The following is a 14,127-nucleotide window of genomic DNA, read 5'->3' as shown; positions in this document are numbered from 1 at the left end:
CTCTCTCTGCCTGTGTCTCTGCCTCTCTCTCTCTCTCTCTCTGTCATGAATAAATAAATAAAATTAAAAAAAATAAAATTGAACAATGTATATAAGTAATACAGCTCATGAAAAGTGGGTGAGAAGAAATTTAAATGTGCTAATCTCTATTTCTTTTTTTTTTTTTTTTAATCTCTATTTCTTAGCAAGGAGCTCAAGGATATTGATTGAATCCAAATGCAGAAAAACAAATCCAAATTCTGAAAACTGCCTGGATAGACAATCCACCAATGCCTTCAGAAGTCTTCAGTTTATTTTCACTTTTGTTAAATTCAAGTGTAATAAAATGTGGTGCCTTTAATTTAAAATAGACTGCATGGGGCACCTGGCTGGCTCAGTCTGAAGAACATGCGACTCTTGATCTCCAGGTAATGAGCTCAAGCCCCATGGTGGGTGTAATGATTACTAAATAAAATATAATAAACTTTAAAAAAATAAAAATAAAATAGACTGCACAATACCATCTCACTGCTGTAAAATTGTTTCTATTTATGCACTCATTAAGAAATTGAATATCTGTTATGTGCTAGCTGCTACAGCAGTGGGCAAGCCAGGCAGTCTGTTCTCATAGAGTTTATATTCTAGTGAGAAAATAGAAAATAAGCAAATAAAAATTTTAAAAACCCACCTCCCCTAAAACAAAAAATCCAGGGAAGTAGTGATAAGTACAAAAAATTTCCATGGATGAACAATAAAGTAGTAGGGGAATAGTGAGAGATGACAGCAGGTGCATTATTTTAGTTAGGGTGGTTCTTGAAGGCCTCTCTTAGGAGGTGATATCTGAGCTGAGACTTCCATCAATTTGGAGGAGGGAAGACAGAGCCTTGGGAATCACCCTGCTGCTGGTGATACCAACCAGAGTGTCGGTGGCAATGCAAACAGTTGACCCCAGGCTTCTCTAGCATCCTGATTCCATCACCATCACTTCACTGCTTATTAATCAGTTGGAAGTGTAATTGGATCACCTCTTTGGGAATGGTCCAGCTCCATTTGGGGTGGCAGCTTTCTATTTCTGCAGAAAACCAGCAGCCAAAAAAATCTGATTGGAGTCTGAGGATCATGGCCCTTTAAATCTACTTCAGCCACCAGTGACACAGCAGCCTCTGATTACTCCTTCCTGGTCACACTCCGGGACAGACCCATGGGACAGACATGTAGTGTGACCGTGCAGCATTAGCAGAAGAGGGAGCATGCAACAAGAGCCTGCTAGACTACTAAGCCCCCAACTAGAACCCTAGTTTGCCACGACCTATCTGTGTTATATTGCATCCATTTGGTCAAAAATAATAAATCTCCTCTTATTTAAATGACATATTTTGGGAGACCTACTTTTTCCTCCAGCAAACACATAAAATGTCAGCCTCCCTGGTTCGTAGGGTCGAAGGCTGAATATTAAGATTGAGATCAAATCTTCAGTGGCTGGAAAGATTTAGGAGAGGTCACTGGTGCCTCCCAGTAGCACCCCCATTGAAGGATATGGAATCAGCTTCCTCCATACATCATCCCCCCAGCCACCCATTGTCCCTCCCTCTTTCCAGCGCATTTACACTATTGTGTCACCCCCTCCCGCCACTTTCCTCTTCTCCCCTATGTCCTCAACCCTCTACTTTCTCCTGGCTCTTTCCCTTGAGCCCATAAATATGCCAGTTTCTCCTGGTTTAAAAACAAGGCCAGAGGGCAGCCCCGGTGGCGCAGTGGTTTAGCGCCGCCTGCAGCCCGGGGTGTGATCCTGGAGACCCGGGATTGAGTCCCACGTTGGGCTCCCTGCATGGAGCCTGCCTCTCTCTCTGCCTGTGTCTCTGCCTCTCTTTTGCTCTCTCTGAATGAATAAAAATAAATAAATAAATAAATAAATAAATAAATAAATAAATAAATAAATCAATCAATCTCCACTCTTGCCTCCATAAATCCACTCTTCACTGTGTTGCTAGAGTGGGAGCTTATTACTCCACTGGTCAAACCCTACACCCGCTGAATAAAGTTCAGGTTTGTTAACATGCATCACCAGCTCCCTGGCTACCTCTTTAGCTTCCTCGCTCCATCCCCCGCAGCATAATTCATTCTCCTGCAATCCTGAGTTGTGTATAGTTCAGGCCATACTGTGCTTTCTCTTGGAACGCCCTTTGCTTCTGCTCTGACCTATTTACCCAGCAACACTCCGCTAAGTTGTCATTCTTCACGGAACTTTTATGGAACTCCTTTGTGTTGTGCTAACTGTCCAGCCTTTGAGCATTCTGAACATAACCCTCTCAATTTAAAACACGGTATTTATTGCTTTGTGTCACGGTCTCTCTCATTAGACTTTGCGAAGGCCAGGGACCTCACAGCAATCATTTTCATACCTACAAGTATGCGTTCACTGTTTGTTCAACCGTTACTGAACTTATGTAAGTACTGCTTAGCTCTGTTTAAATCTTATAGGGGACAAATTTCTCAAGATCCCTGAGTAAATTAAATCTTTGTGTGGGGCACTTGGGTGGCTCAATGGTTGAGCATCTGCCTTCAGCTCTGCCTTCATAACCCTGGGGTCCTGGGATGGAGCCCCACATTGGGATCCCTGCTCAGTGGGGAGTCTGCTTCTCCCTCTGCCCTCTCCCCACTCTGCTCATGTTCTCTCTCTCTCTCAAATAAAAAAAATAAAACCTTCTGGGGAGCCCTGGTGGCTCAGCAGTTTAGCGCTTCCTTCAGTCTGGGGTGTGATCCTGGAGACCCAGGTTCAATCCCACATCAGGCTCCCTCCACAGAGCCTGCTTCTCCCTCTGCTTGTGTCTGTGCTGCTTTCTCTCTCTGTCTCTCATGAATTAATAAATAAAATCTTTAAATAAGTAAAACCTTTTAAAAAACATAAATCTTTGTGAAAAGCCCTCTATTATCTATGATGTACCAGCAAATAATTGTTATCACATTTAGGCTAGAGATAGTGGGAACGGAACAAGTATAAGAGAGAAAGTTGAATTCTTTATGCCATTGTATCAAAGGGAAATAATGAAGTTAGCAAAAACCATGCTAGCAAACATTACAAAAATGGTCTTTAAAAGAGAAGTAACAGAGCAAATAGGTTATATGGATCATGAATACATACTCATTCAGTAAGAATGTTGAGCAAATATTTAATTGAAGGAGACAAAATTTCTGATGACACCACCCAGTTAGAACCCTAAGGATCTCTGTCTCTCAAATCAAGTAGGCAAAGGTGAAGATGATGAGCTCAGGACACACTGCTCTGTTGCCTCAAAGTAACTCTACTGACACCACAGCACTGGAACCAAGGACGCACATGAGAAGGTAAAAGAACAATGGCATTTCTAAACTGGCATATTTTAGTAGGCTCTGTATTTATTACCTTTAGTAGTTATGTAAAAACAAAGCATTACAAATAGCATAAAAAGCATATTGCGTGTTAGTATACTAAGTTAACTGAAATTTGCTTATTATGCAAGCATTACTGAGTGTTCTAATTATAAAATAACTAGTTGTTCTGAAAATTATCTAAAAGAATAGGAAAAAGAAGACAACAGGCCAAGCAGAATGTATCAAAATAAATATTTATTAACATCGGAAGCTTTATGTACACCTTTAAAAGCAATTGTGCAGACATGAGGAATTACAAAAATTGACCTAAAATCATTTCTCCCAAAGTATAAATGAACATTCAAGATCAGTGGTGCCACTACCATCAGAATAAAAAGATGTGTCTGAATGAATACAAGTAATTAGTTTAAATGTCACCCAGATATCCTTTATAGCTACAACTCTAAAAAATACTAATTGGTCAAAAAAAAAAAAAAATCCAGAACGCTGTGTTTTCATATCAGTAGCGGTATACAAATATATTTCCATCTTTTTGTCCAGCCAGCAAATGAGAATCTGTACCTGACCATTTAACAAAGGACCAATGCTGGTCAGAGATAGGTGGGAGGAGAGCGGTACAATGACCCAGAAGTAGGTCCCAAATGGCAATTGTTCCAGAAGTCAACACTGCGGCTGCAAAATGATCTTTCACGTCCCCCTCCAGGAACCTAATATCAAGCAGAGAAAAAAAAAACCCATTCAAATCACAAATTCAAAGAATTTTTTTCGTTAAGCCAAAAATCATGCTCCCAGAGCAACCACAAGAACAAAAATACCTGTAAATATGACACCTATGTTTGCCCCTCAAGGACTGCTGGCAAGTGTGTTGTGGTTTTGGATGCAATCATGTGTCCAGTCCCTGGCCGCTCACAGGAACTTGCCTTCCACTCTTCAAACTGGCCACGCTTGGTCAACGCCGGCATCTTTGCTCTTGCTATTCCCTCTTTAGCAAGCCTGGATTTTGCCATCATTCAGGCCTGTCAACCTCTGTAGAAAGGTCAGGCCTAATCTCTTGTCTACAGAAGTGTACATATGCACACTGTTTCCCATCGCATTTCCTGTTTCCTTTTCACGTGTGAGATTATCCTTTTTTCATATCTGGGGGGGTATCTCTCCTACCAAATGTAAACATCATAGAGCAGAAATCTGGTTATCTTTTTAAGACAGGGGCTCTGCATTAGCTGCTTGGGTCTGAATTCTAACAAAGTAAGAGCTTTGTGACCCTCTGTGACCCCGAAGTTCTTCGGCTTTATCAGTGAAATATGAATTATGATAGAGTTGATATAAAAAGCTTAGCAGTACTAAATACATAGGAAGGGCTTAATACAGTTTTATTCCTCACTGCCATACCACCAGCACTTCGAAGAGTGCCTGGGACACAGTCAATCCTTAGTGAATATTCTGAGTGAACTGGATGACATTTTTTATTCTGAGCTCCCACTCAACTTTGTGTAGCTGACTCCTAACACATTTTTTGAAACTCTGTAATCTTCTCTGATACTCTGTCCCCAGCCCTCCACTGCCAGTAACTCTCCATTCTTTGTGGTCCAAAACACTGCAAGCCTCGGGGCATTTTGTGCACTGAACAGTAGTGTCTAATTTTCTCTTATTTCCATGAGATTAGAAACAATATGGCCCTCTACAGAATCAGCACCAGAGAGGTTTCAGGGCTTGCTAAACAAATGGTTTTGAAGAGTGACGAAGGAAATGCTTGATGGAGTAGTTCTCTTTACCCTCAATTGAAGAGAACTAGTGACTATGGTTCTCTCTTCAAATCCAAAGAAACAAGTTCTATATAGAAGCACGTATTGCAGATGATAGTTATGAGGTTCCCGTTGAGCTAAGAACAGTTGCAGAAATACCACAGCTGGCTAAGTGCAGAGGGAGAGAGATGGTCTTTTAGAACACTGATCCAGCCAGCTTTGCACAAGACCCAAAGAAACACAGAAACATACATTGTATCTATCAAACTTACTTATCTTTGCATATTGTTAAAGCTAGACTTTGTGGTCTTGATCTACTAGATCTATTTTCAGTCTTTGCTGCTGATTTCAAATGTAAAGAAAGGTAATCTCTGGGAATGACATGTTCAGATGTGGCTGGGTTGGCCTAATGATACAAGCACTGCTTCAGAGCTCTAGAAAGCTTATATAATCCTTGGGATGCCAATAACTGTATCACTGATACATCAATCTTCTCATCAGTCAGTAGGTAAATATCAACTGCTTACATGATGGAGACTCACTCCATTTTCAAAGTAAAAGATACCTTCCTAAATAACTTAAAACTTAAATTTTAATTTAGGTTTAAATTTAAGTTTAAACTTAAACTTAAAACTTTAATTTAGGTTTTATGGAAAGGTCATTTATGTAGAGAAAACTAATTGTTTATATTCAAAGTGGGTTTTTTTTCAAAGTGGGTTTTGTTATGGGAAAAGACAGGGTTTGAATATACATAAGATACCTATCCTACCCCGTATTGGTAGGGATCAGAATGTAGGGAATCTGGGGTTTGATTCAGATCTACTAAGCTTTACATTTCTTCCTGCTTCTTAACATTCTTATGATCTGCAGTATTGCTTGGTTTCCATTCATTTAAGTGACACAAAAATATCTGGGTTTTGTATTTGCACACGTGCCTTCCAAAATGTCATACTCAGTGAACAGCAGCATACACTTGCCTTCCAGCCTGCCCTTGAGGAAGACAGTACAGCATCACCCCCACACTCAGAGTTGTCTTAGGGTTAATCACGATCAGCTGAAACACAGGGCTTCCCAACAGCTCACTCTCTTTGGCACAAGGATGACTCAGAACAACAAACAGGAGCCCCTAATTTAAGAGAAAAATTAATAACCAAATAAATCAGCAAGAGTACGGTGGAGAAAACAAAGGGTTGACAGAAAGACAAAACCAAAGAATTACAAGAATTGACCAACAGTCTCTTGAGTATGCAGGATTTAATCACTAGCTCTTTTTTTTTTTTTTTTTTTCCTTAAGGCAAAAGCTGTTGAGATTATTGATGAGCTGGACATATGGCATCTTTAGCACAGGGCTCAGCCAGCCTTGCCAGTGGGAACCTAGTGGACTTGTTAATTTCCTCCACCTTAGATACAACTAATATCTCATGCCAACCATTTGGGAAAATGCTGTCAGAGGCAAAGAGGGCATATAAACATGCAGAGGGAGTCCTCAAACTGCAGATATTCATTGGTAAGTTGATTTTTGAAAATTTGGAACACATTTTACCCGGAAAAATAATCTTTTAAGTGGTGACTGGATTTTTAGGCCAGTCTGCAGATAGCCTATTTGCACTTATAGAGTAAGAGTGACCAAAAAAAATACACCATCACCTATGGTTGTCTTCATGGGAAACTGTGTTACAGACTTCTCCTGGCTTTAAAATCACATGTTCTAATAATAAAATTATTGTGCGTGGAGACATACATATCACACAGACATACATACCTACACATATATGATATATATGTATGTTACATATTGAAAGTAATCCTCTTTGAGGGTAAAATGGGGAAAATTAATTATAGAGCCGTATGGGATTAATAACATTCATGTCTATTTTATACATTTCTAGAATGACTGCATTATTATAATGAGAAGAAATCACTTAGAAACCTAGGTCAAGAAAAGGTTAGATGGCATATATTTAAAAGGGTTGGCAAATTGTGGCCCACAGGCCAAATCTGGCTCAGTGCTTCTCTCTGTAACCATGAGCTAAGAATGGTTTCTAAATTCTGAAATGGTTGAAAAAAAGATAAGAAAAATATTTTGTGATGCATGAAAAAAATCATATGAAATGAAATTCAAGTTCTAGAATGTTCTATTGTCCAAAAAAGTTTACGTGGATCATGGCCACGCCCATGTGTTTTCATTTTATCTATGGCAGACTTTTAGTGCTACAGCAGCAGAGCCGAGCAGTTGCAACAGAGACCATGTGGCCTGCAAACCTGAAGATATTTACCATCTGGTCTTTTTCTTTTTCCCCTTTTTAACCATCTGGTCTTTTTTACAGAAAAAGTTTGCGATTCCTGTACAATAATATTAACTTTTTTCTGAAAGATGGCTTCATGGAGAACCTTTACGTACTATCTCCCACCTTTCTCTGTTAAATGCTTTACTATCAGGTAGGCATTAATGTTGTAATAACAAAGATATAAAGTCATTTCAATGCCTAGTTGGTAAATGTAATAATTCCAGAGATGAAATTTTATTTTATGAACCTTTTATTTTAAGGATGGAAAAAGTTGGGCAGCCCTGGTGGCTCAGCGGTTTAGCGCTGCCTCTGGCCCGGGGTGTGATCCTGGAGACCTGGGATCGAGTCCCACATCGAGCTTCCTGCATGGAGCCTGCTTCTCCCTCTGCCTGTATCTCTGCCTCTCTCTCTCTGTGTCTGTCATGAATAAATAAAAATCTTAAAAAAAAAAAAAAAAAAGGAAAAAAAAGAAGAAAGTTAGCCTTGGGGCACCTGAGTGGCTCAGTTGGTTAAGCCTCTGACTCCTGGTTTTGGCTCAAGTCATGATCTCAGGGTTATGAGAATGGAGCCCCACATCAGGATCTGCCCTCAGTGTGGAGCTGCTTAAGTTTCTTTCTCCCTCTTCCTTTGCTCCCTCCCCACACACCATGCTCTCTCAAATAAATAAATCTTAAAAAAAAAAAAAAAAAAGCCTCAAAGTAAGGTGACAGATTATCTAAGATCACACAGCTTCTGAGTTTGAGTCCACAGATCCTCAGGAAAGGTGCATCTCTGCATTCCAAGCCTGAGGTGGTGTTGTGTACACAGCTGCAGCTGAGGCTGGGAAAGTCAGTTTCCATACAAGCATGGAGCCACCTACTACTGCCTTTGCTTGTGGCTCGATTGTGGGTACTGAAAAGTTACCCCTGACTCATAGCATCTGCCTTCAGCCTGTTCAGATGTCCAAACTAGACCATAAGCCAAGTCTACCAACATAATGGCTGAGAAGCTATTCGTTTCTATGTGACAACACTAAAGCCTAAGGGAAAAACATGTCTAGGACCATTTAATCCATCTCTCTAAGGGCACTCAGTCACATCATAAATCATTTATGGCAATGTGGTTGGGAGTGAAGTCTGGTAACAGGCATGATATTTCTTGGTATAAATTCACAGCTAGAAATAAATGTTTGCCTTTAGGTCACAACAGCCAGAAAATTTACTGAGCCGTCATATTATACCAATACTTATCTTCATCCATAAATTTCAAGCAAGAATAAATGCTGTAACTCAGTTTGGACAAAAACAGGCAACAGAGAGGTTCTGTTAATTACTTCTTACTAAGCTACTACTGTTACTCAGTGGGACCATTAGCAACACACAAAATAGACACAAAGCAGTCCAAATAGATGATCACTTACCATTTCAGAATAGGCTTTGCGACAAACTGAAGCTTGGTAGCGATCACCAATGTGCATCTTTTTCAGGAGCTGACCAGTCTTTAAATTCCTTAGATACCAAAAATAAGGAAGCTGATAACATTCTTCTAGCAAACTGGCTTTCACATAATATTTTCTTATTTATCACAACATCCTTTTAGGAAGTGACCAAGGGAGAAACTAAGGGATATGGTACCTTAGTTTTGTTTAGTTACAGATTTAGCTAAAAAATAAGGACTACTGGTTAACACTGCCAGTAGTTTAACTTGACAGTTCAGCCTTAGATTCAATCTGCTATATCACTAGGAATAAATCTCTCCAAACTCCATGAGAAGTTTTCACTTACCTCAGTTAACTAGGTATTGAAATCAGGCACACAGTATGGCTCTAGCATTATGATTTTGTTACACTCCTTAGCATTATTGGGCATTTGTGATGTTGGTAACTGCTCTACCTGGGACGCTACTGATGAAAAACCTTCAGTTGGTTTCCCATTACCCACAAGATAGAGACTATATTCCTTTTCGTGGTATTTATAATCCTCATGAATCCAGTGCTGTGATACTGTATTACTCACTGTTCCCCATTATGCATATTCCTGGCTCTGCACCTTCGCTCAAGCTAGTGTCCAAACACCTTCCCCATTACTGACCAAGTCCCATCCTTGTTATCCACCAATGCCCTTCCCTTCTTTATAGCCTTATGTCCTGCTTCCTCCCAGCGGCAGGAGCTCAACTTAGACTCTCTCACTTCTCCCAGTCTGCACCAATCCACAGAAATCTCCTCTCATTCACTTCCCTACAGTACTGTCCATATGCCCCATTTTTTATTTAATATAGACTATAACGGGGTGTAATGTGTTCATTCGACCAACACTTCGAACATTCTGTGGACCAGGCTCTGGACATAAAAACTGAAGAAGGAAAACTAAACGTACATAAGCAAGGTTTTCCTCGCCAAGAACAACAAAGGATTCAGCCCTACAGAGGTCAGTACATGATCTCTATTTAGTAATTGCTCTTCTCCCCAAGTCCCAAAGTACCCTGTCCGAATTTGTCTCACTCTTTTGTCTAAACTGTAAAGGAATTGTATTAGAATTGTATACTTTGAAAAAAAAAAAAAAGGAATTGTATACTTTGAATTGTAAAACAATCTCATTTACTTACTAAATTTTAGAGGCCTTGGAATGAGAATTCATATCTACATTTCTCATAGAAAGTGATATAGTTTGAATGATTGAAAGATGGGTGCTCAGTTAGTACAGCTTGACGAAGATTAAATATTTAGACCTTCACCAAGAGTTTCAAAAGGGGCCACTTGAACCTTGAGTATAACATGATGCTTTAGAGATTTAATACATCAGAAGTTAAACAGGAACTACTATGTGTAAATATAAAAGTATATAGAACCCAGAAGGTAAATGATAGCTGTTTTTTAAAAATATTTTATTTATTGGTTTATTTATTTATTTTTAAGGATTTTATTTGTTTATGAGAGACACAGACAGAGAGGCAGAGATACAAGTGGAGGGAGAAGCAGGCTCCCTGCAGGGAGCCCAATGCAGGACTCGATCCCAGGACCCCAGGATCATACCCTGAGTCAAAGGCAGACACTCAACCACCGAGCCATCCAGGTATCCTGATTTTATTTATTTATTTATTTATTTGAGAAAGAGGGAGGGAGAGCGAGCGAGCAAGCAAGCGAGAGAGCGCCCAAGAGCAGGAGCAGAGGGAGAGGGAGAAGCACACTCCCCGATGAGTGTGAAACCTGATGTGGGGCTCGATCCCAGGACCCAGGGATTATGACTTGAGCCAAAGGCAGATGTTTAATTGACTGAGCCACCCAGGCGCCCCAAAAGATAGCTTTTTTGTTTTTTAAAGATTTTATTTATTTATTCATGAGAGACACAGAGAAAGAGGCAGAGACATAGGAAGAGGGAGAAGCAGGCTCCATGCAGACAGCCCATTGTAGGACTCAATCCTGGGACTCTGGGATCACGCCCTGAGACAAAGGCAGACACCCAACCACTGAGCCACCCAGGCGTACCCCAAATGATAGCTTATTTTTTTAAAAAAAGATTTTATTTATTTATTCATGAGAGACACACACAGAGAGGCAGAGGCACAGACAGAGGGAGAAACAGGCTCCCTGCAGGGAGCCTGATGTGGGACTCGATCCCGGATTCCAGAATCATGTCCTGAGCCAAAGGCAGAAGCTCAACCACTGAGCCACCCAGGTTCCCAATGATATATATAAATATTTTTTAAAGATTTATTTATTTATAAAAATAAAATAAAATAAAATAAAGATTTATTTATTTATGATAGAGAGAGAGAGAGAGAGACGCAGAGACGCAGAGGGAGAAACAGGCTCCACACCGGGAGCCCGACGCGGGACTCGATCCCGGGACTCCAGGATCGCGCCCTGGGCCAAAGGCAGGCGCTAAACCGCTGAGGCACCCAGGGATCCCCCTGATAGCTTTTTTTTAAATAAAGGTTTTATTTATTACTCATGAGAGACACAAAGAGAGAGAGAGAGGCAGAGACACAGACGGAGGGAGAAGCAGGCTCCATGCAAGGAGCATGATGTGGGACTCCATCCCAGGTCTCCAGGATCACACCATGGACTGAAGGTGGCGCTAAACCGCTGAGCCACCTGGGCTGCCCTCAATGATAGCTTTTGATAGACAATATGATCTATACATCTTTAAATATCCTAAACAAGGTGTTAAGGCAGGCTCTGAGAATAGATACAAGATATGTACCTATCTTCAAAGACTTCCATAAGACAAAATAGCCTGTGCTAAGTTAGAAATAAGGCCAATATTTAAAAACTTAAAAAAAAAATAAGGGCAATACGAATTCACAGAGGGAAATGTCAATGAAGGCTGAGGTATTACAACAGAGCTTAGGGCAACTATGGGGCTGTAGATACTCCTTAAGCTTAAACTTAGAAGCTAAGTGGAGAGGTCCCTCCTCAATTTCCAATTCTGTTGTGATCCATTTATAAAATGCCAAAAGGTTACTGTTAAAAAAAGGGCAAACTAAAGGATGGGAAGAAAACTGGGAGCTAAGTAGTATGGACTAGATGAAGAGAAATTTTTTTTCTTAAGAGAAATTTTTATACCAAAGCACTGGGGAAAAGGGAGCTGAAGAAATTAAACAAATATGGCCTTCCCTGAAGGTTTTGTTTCTTGGGGAGAGAGGACTGGGAGAAAAATGTTATATTATATTATAATACAATGTAACGTAATTATCTTACATTATACAGTAATAGTATAATAGAAGTTCTGGAGGTAGGATATTGATTAATGGCAAGGAGACCAACTACTAGATTACATAGTCTGGGAACCAAATAATGAAGGACTGGACTGTTGAAACACCAAAAAGAATAGAAAAGACAACTTTGTAAAGAATATTGTCCTCAAATAAGACCTCCATGCATAAATACTGAGCAAAGTGCCAGAAGTAGAAACTTGCTGCTCTGGACAGAGGGCCATCTGAAAATAGGGTTTCCTGGCAGACTGGAACATGGTCAAATTTCAGAGGCTCCCCGGTGGGGAGGGGACAAAGATTCTCTCAAGGACCACGCTTCCCTAGTTTATTCCTAAAGGCTTAGGGTTGGACAGAGGAGGTAGGGTAGCAGGGATATTAATATCACAACTTGTCTTACCAAGACCTATCCTGGCCCTAAGGAACCAGTTAAAGGAGAGGACTTGGGAGGAAAAAAAAAAATCAACTATTCTCTTAATATAATTAACCTGGGATCCTGGGTGGCTCAGCGGTTTGGCACCTGCCTTCGGCCCAGGGCATGGTCTTGGAGTCCCGGGATTGAGTCCCACATGGGGCTCCCTGCATGCACCCTGCTTTTCTCTCTGCCTCTCTCTCTCTCTGTGTCTTCTCATGAATAAAAATGATCTTAAAAAAAAAAATACAATTAACCTTGAAAATGCCTTTGGCCAGGTATGGTTCTCCCTGGGTCTGAAAAGAAAGGTGGCTAAGAACTCCTTGAATCTGGTCTTCTATTATAAATTCATTCATTTGGGGGCACTTGGGCAGCTCAGTGGTTGAGTGTCTGCTTTTGGCTCAGGTCGTGATCGCGGGGTCCTGAGATGGAGTCCCATATCAGACTCCCTACAGGGAGCCTGCTTCTCCCCTGCCTATGTCTCTGCCTCTCTGTGTGTCTCTCATTAATAAATAAATAAAACTTAAAAAATAAATAAATTCATTAATTTGGTTCCTTTAAACACATATATTTTATAATTCTGGATCGTATTCTAGGCATTATTAATGACATCACATACACTCTGGATTCTGTTAGATTCCTTGGGAAAATACTGATTGTTTTCCCCTAGTAAACAGTTAATTTGGCTCAATTAAAATTCCAAAATGCTGAAAACCCAATTCAGTTATTTTTTCCCTTACCTGGGCTGCTTTGAGTCTGCTCTATGCACATGTAGTTCAAAGACTAGCCAGATGATTAGGCAAAGATTTTGAGGCTCATCCTCTCGCTCTCTCTTTTTGGGGGATTTCCGGATCTCTTCCTCACTTTCTAGCTGCCTCACTCTGAACTCTCCTTTGGTTCTTTAAGCCAGTAAACAGAAGGTTTTTTATCAGGCTTTTAGTCCCCCAGTGCACAGACTAGGGCTCGCCCCTCTAGCTAAAGGCCATAGGAACAGGAAAACTGTCCACTGATATTTCCTGTTGAATGTTCTCCAGGATGTTCTTTTTCTTGCTCCTCAGTGCCCATAGATAGTTTTTTTTTTTTACTTTGTCCAGAGTTTATTGTTATGTGAGATAAGATAATTGGTCTGATGGAAGCCATTAACCAGAAGCAGAAAAAATTGTACATTTTTGACAAGAGTAAAGTTTCCTTTATTTTAAAATAGTCTACTCAGACTGATCTTAAAAGTCAGTTGCTTGACTGACTGAGCCATCCAGGTACCCCCAAACAGTCATATTTACAGTCTCTTATCTAGTTTTAAAAACTCTGTGAAATTAGAGGTATATTATGGATGAGGAAATGGAGGGCCTTGAGAGAAAGCTTACCAAATAACAATGTTGTTCATTATAGTAGTACCAAGCAGAGCTTCCTGCATCCCTTGGACCTCGGCAAAAGTTAATACAGTCTCTTCAGGGGGCATCAAAAATTGTTTTTCTTTGCTTCTGCATTTAAAACGGTATTAAAAATCAGCATTTTGTACCAACACATTTTCTAAGCAGCCCTTGCCTTGTACATATTACTGAACTATGCGTAATATACACTAATCTAATACCAGAATAAAATTTCAACTAGAAAATGTGTATTCTAAATTTTCTCCAATGAACAT

At 40.2% G+C, this 14,127-nt stretch overlaps 1 protein-coding gene and 1 long non-coding RNA gene across 6 annotated transcripts in view; one reads left to right on the top strand and one right to left on the bottom strand.

Moving 5' to 3' along the window:
* Window positions 1-1,910: 1,910 nt before the first annotated feature.
* On the top strand, window positions 1,911-13,852 carry LOC112640238 (uncharacterized). Of its 4 annotated transcripts, none has more exons than XR_007411233.1 (6): window positions 1,911-2,426; window positions 3,224-3,324; window positions 6,388-7,532; window positions 9,638-9,786; window positions 10,275-10,431; window positions 12,888-13,852. It is a non-coding gene; the product is annotated as an uncharacterized LOC112640238 (long non-coding RNA). The 4 variants fall into 4 exon arrangements; XR_004816547.2 differs by lacking the exon at window positions 12,888-13,852 and having other exon boundaries at window positions 1,921-2,426; window positions 6,388-6,600; window positions 7,421-7,532; window positions 10,275-11,686; XR_003123922.3 differs by lacking the exon at window positions 12,888-13,852 and having other exon boundaries at window positions 10,275-11,686.
* PALB2 (partner and localizer of BRCA2) overlaps window positions 3,571-14,127 on the bottom strand; it is a 28,147-nt gene continuing 17,590 nt past the window's right edge. For both annotated transcript variants that reach the window (XM_025416165.3, XM_035717621.2), the window contains exons 10-13: window positions 13,847-13,963; window positions 8,781-8,868; window positions 6,071-6,219; window positions 3,571-4,058 (exon numbers count right to left, since the gene is read on the bottom strand). In XM_025416165.3, the coding sequence (XP_025271950.2) occupies window positions 3,851-4,058; window positions 6,071-6,219; window positions 8,781-8,868; window positions 13,847-13,963 (562 nt within the window). In that variant the 3' untranslated portion in view covers window positions 3,571-3,850. The remainder of the gene's footprint in view (window positions 4,059-6,070; window positions 6,220-8,780; window positions 8,869-13,846; window positions 13,964-14,127) is intronic.

This window comes from Canis lupus, chromosome 6 (genome assembly GCF_003254725.2).
Source record: "Canis lupus dingo isolate Sandy chromosome 6, ASM325472v2, whole genome shotgun sequence".
NCBI classification, from domain to species: Eukaryota; Metazoa; Chordata; class Mammalia; order Carnivora; family Canidae; genus Canis; species Canis lupus.
The sequence above is the reverse complement of the archived record's forward strand: the minus strand, read 5'-3'. Positions and strand labels throughout refer to the sequence as shown.